The 4,421-nt window shown below is 47.2% G+C and overlaps 1 protein-coding gene and 1 non-coding gene across 2 annotated transcripts; one reads left to right on the top strand and one right to left on the bottom strand.

The window, feature by feature from the left end:
- The first annotated feature begins 564 nt into the window (after positions 1-564).
- On the top strand, positions 565-646 carry LOC114638858. The gene has a single exon (XR_003713930.1). It is a non-coding gene; the product is annotated as a small nucleolar RNA SNORD55/SNORD39 (small nucleolar RNA).
- Positions 647-1,101: 455 nt separating this feature from the next.
- On the bottom strand, positions 1,102-3,262 carry LOC114638805 (granzyme F-like). Its single transcript, XM_028787392.1, has 5 exons — positions 3,208-3,262; positions 2,684-2,834; positions 2,081-2,216; positions 1,619-1,876; positions 1,102-1,245 (listed from the first exon to the last, which is right to left on the bottom strand). Exons 1-5 carry the CDS (start codon positions 3,260-3,262, stop codon positions 1,102-1,104), a joined length of 744 nt encoding a protein of 247 aa, XP_028643225.1.
- Between the last annotated feature and the right edge of the window lie 1,159 nt (positions 3,263-4,421).

Here is a 4,421-nt window from a genome sequence, read left to right as displayed (position 1 = left end):
CATGGAACTCCTGGGTTGGAACAAGGCTCACTATCCAGGCTTAGGTGGGAGGGGTATGCGCAGGTGACTGGCAGCCCAAGTCTGGCTGCAATGTGAGGTAGAGGAGACTCCACAGTTTTGGAACTTACAGGTAGAACAGTGAAAGGCTGGTGTAAATCAGGCCTGGGTGAGGTAGGGATGGAGCAGAAACTTCTGGTAGCTGGAGGAGGTCAGATGGAAAACGCTGGAAGGCCAGCAAGGGGGACAGAAGTGACTGAGCTCTGGGCTGGGCTGGGTAATGAGACCCAGATGAGTCTGTTTCCATCAGAGTAATGTCTCCATATTCAAGACTGAAATTTAGGTGGTGAGAGTCCCCTACCCTGCTAGAGAGGGGGACTGGAAACAGGGAACTGAATACGTTGCACAGCTCATGGCCTTCTGAATTCCCAGAGTCAAATTTCTCTTCACCCAGTGCCTTGTTTGACTCTCTGCCATTGTTGGGGCTGGATGAAGGTGGCTCAGAGATGGAGGAATTTCCTAGGCCCAGAAGATTCATGTCTGGAGGACTAAGGATGAATGAGTGACTGAGCACAGGGCACCTCAGTAGTGCTGTAGACTCCTGATGATTGTGTGTTGAGAAAGCTAACCTTGGAGACTTGAGGATTAAACATGGGTATGGCTGGATGTCATGGCTCACACCTTTAATCCTAGCACTGGGGAAGCAGAGAAGGGCAGATCTCTGTGAGTTGAAGGCCAGGCAGGTTTTCATAGTAAATCGCAGGACATCCAGAGCTATACAATGAGCTCCTATCTCGCAAATCTCTGAAAAAGCAGAAACAACCCCTTACTTACCACAAGAAAAACATGTGGGAATTCTGTAGCCTGAAATTTCAATAAGTGGAGGGGCTGGGGAAGGAGGAGGAAGCAAAGCCCAGAACTGACAGGGGAGGTCTGTCTGGACCAGCGATGTGCGCAATCAATTAAGTGGCTAAAACAGCAAAGAACTTCAGTTAGATGCACTCCAGAGGTTATTTATTATGAATTTTCAGTTGTTGCTGCCCACTGCACATCATTCTTGCCTGAGGTCAGGCAGGCTGGTCAGCACAGGTGGTTTAACACCTGTTAGAATAGCTTCATGTTACTGCTTATCCATGGCAGGAAGTATACAACCTTAGTGAAGACTCTTGAAGAGATTATCTTGTTTCTCCCATAGGATAAAACTCCATAAGCTCTGTTGTCACACACGAGGGGTCCCCCAGAGTCACCCTGTATGCAGAGAAAGGAAGAACTTATCTTGGCTTCCTCTGGCTCTGTTTTCCCCACCACCTCCTGGCAAGGCTAACTCTTAGGTCAGGGCCAGGACAGGTTTTCCAGTTTCCCTCAGTAACAGAACTCCATGGAGGCCCAACTTTTCCTTCTATCTTGTTCTAGACTTTCGCTGAAGTCCTCATGGATACTCTGAGGTTGACAGATGTTTCCCCAACTTACACATATGCTACACCCACAGAAGAGACAAAAGCTGAACTTTGGGGCCATCCCTTCTCTGAGCTGAGGCTTGAGGGTTTGGCCATTCTCACACCTTGACCTCTCCCAGGTCCCTCTCACCCTGAATTTTGTCCATTAAATGCTTGATCCCCACTTTGAAAGTACACTGTATTTTCTTTGGGTCTCCAGCACAAAACTCTGTGGTCTTGATGTAGTGACAGAAGCCTTTGCATTCCTGGTCCTCCTGGATGATTAGTTGGGCCTCTCGAAGGTAGGCAGATTCTTCAGTGGCACTGATGGACGTTTTCCCCCAGCCAGCCACATGGCACACATCCCCTGGCTTTATCTGGGCATTGAGTCTGGGCAACTTGAGGGGCCTCACAGCTCTAGTCTTCTTGGCCTTATGCTCCAGCTGACTGGGAAGAGTCATGAGAGACCAACTAGCTGAGATCTTGCTAGCCTGAGACTCTTTGAAAGTCAGAATGGAAGAGAGGGAAGAAGCAGGATCAGAGCAGAAGGAAGGGGCTAGCCCTGCACCAAGTAGAGCACAGGTGCAAGGGGGGGGAGGAGTGAGGGACGGGCAGAGGAGTGTAGATGGGAGGTTGGCAGATCTCACCTTTAATAGCATGATGTCATTGGTGTGGTCCTCATGATTATATGCCGGGTAGAGAATGGCTTTTTCCACAGGGATGATCTGCTGGGTCCTCTCCTGTGCACGGAGGTTGTGGGCCCCCAGTATTACTGTCATTGAGCTGTGGAGAGAGCAGAGTGGAGAGGAGAGATGTGAAGTCAGAAAGGATGCAGTGCAGGAGCTGTGAAAGGCAGGCCAGGTAGTGTAGGGCTCAAGCTGAGGGGACTTGAGGATACAGGAGAGCCTCAGGGTCAGACCTACTGCTCTCTGCATCTCAAGAATGTGGGATTCCTGGGGTCTCTGCCCTGCATCTAGGCAACATTCCATTGCTTGCACTGTATTTTACTGTGAACTTTCAACCTCAACCACTGCTCTAGTTTGTCCAGTGCGGTTGATCAACTCAAGTGTGCTGCTGGCTCTGACATCTCGTCCTTGGACCTACATTTACCTCTCATGTGACTTCCATTTTTCACACTCCTGTATTGTAATTAGCACTCATGGAAACATCCACAATACAGGACAGTAGCTCCTGTGGGGAGGTTTGGGGGCATGTGTCTGAGAAAACATCGGCTAGCTGTTCCTTCTCACCTTCCATTGCAGTGAGCAGCCATCAGCACAAAGTAGTCTCGAACCAGGAAGCCTCCACAGGCACCTATACTCCCATTAACTTTCACAAACTTCACATGTGCCATGTAAGGGCGGGAGTGGGTCTTGACCTCATGGCCCCCAATGATCTCCTCTGAAAGTTAAAAAGAAGGCTAGATTATGGGTTGTCTGGGGGAAGCAGATATGGTCAGCAGGGGAGATCTAGGAACGGACTGACTGGGGGTCAGATCTGTGGTTCCCCAAGCCTGTTGCAGACAGGATTCCTTGCACATGGAATAATCTTTGCTGTCTTTTAAGCCTCAGAACCCTGCTCTGAGAAGGGATGGGTAGCACTTGTCCCCCAGCATCTGCTTTACAAATGCATGGAGGGGTAAACTATATTTTCATGATGTTACAGACCAAGGTGATCCTGGGTGAATTGCTATTGGTCTTTCTTTGATAGTGAGGCACTCTAACCTCTATAATATTGAGTGATGTCATTTCTTCACCTTTTACCCCCAAGCTACCTGCACCAGCTCCAAGCAGCAGAAGAAAGGTCAGGAGAATCAGGACTGGTGGCATCCTCCCAGGAAGCTGCTCGGTTGGAGGAGGACAGAAGAGACACAGTCCTTGGAAGGGAAGGAAGGAGGTGTGGGCTCAGGGACCTCACAGGCATTTTAAACCTATGCAATTCTGCTTCTGATTGACGTCACATTTCTTAAGGAAGTATTCTGGTTTGGGTAAAAATGACACTGTCACCACATTGACATCCTATGAGCTAAGCTGGGATAAAAGTCAAGAATGTAGAGGGTTGGGGGCTGTGGTTGAGGAAGCCTGAGATCCAAGGAAGTCCACAGTGACTGCATGGAGACATGTGTGTCCTTTTCTAAGGCTAAGACACTTTTGCATCTGGTAAGATCTCTTTTGGTTTCTGTGCTTTTGTCTTCATTCTCTTTTATTTTTTTTTTCATTTCTTTTTCATTCCTATCTTTCTCTTTTCTTACTTAAAGAATAATAACGAGAGCCAATTTATCCTAACAACAGTTACAGCACAATACAAACACACTCACAAAGTTACACAGTACTTAGTGACAATTGATATCGCACCATATCTGCAGGGCAGTATTGTAGTGCATCATGGCATTAAAATTTGGGATTTTAATTGGGACTGATCATACCATGGAGTGATTTGTTTAAATATTCTGATGAATTAATCTTAACTCACTCTGACTTTCCTAAAACTGCTAGGAAGTCACAGGAAAGTCTCAAAAGCAAGTGTTTGCCTCATATTAAATGATCATATGTTACTGTCACACATAGTTAAATGTAATGACGAATCACATATGGCGCGTATCGTTTACTAGGAATTGTCATTTATCTCTGAGGCAAGAGCTTCAGCACTGAATTCAAAGGTCAGTAAAATTAGATCAACATTGACTTCTCCTACTGTTGACTCCAATGGTATTTTGTACAGTGCTGCCTAATATTTCCTATAGACAAACAAGCACCATGATCTTGAATGTCTATTTAATAAGCTACATCCAGTGTGAGAGACACAGGGATCCAGCTCTTGAAATGTCTGATCTAACTGGAAGGAGCTAAGAGCCTGTGCTTAGAGCATTAGATGCTGAGAGCTGAGAGCTGTATGAGATCCTCTGGGAGGTGAGACAGGCTGGCCTTGCCCTGAGCACAGGTGTGTGTGTGTGTGTGTGTGTGTGTGTGTGTGTGTGTGTGTGTGTGT

Source organism: Grammomys surdaster, unplaced genomic scaffold (genome assembly GCF_004785775.1).
Source record: "Grammomys surdaster isolate TR1022 unplaced genomic scaffold, NIH_TR_1.0 125630, whole genome shotgun sequence".
NCBI classification, from domain to species: domain Eukaryota; kingdom Metazoa; phylum Chordata; class Mammalia; order Rodentia; family Muridae; genus Grammomys; species Grammomys surdaster.
This window is presented reverse-complemented; position numbering and strand designations above follow the sequence as displayed.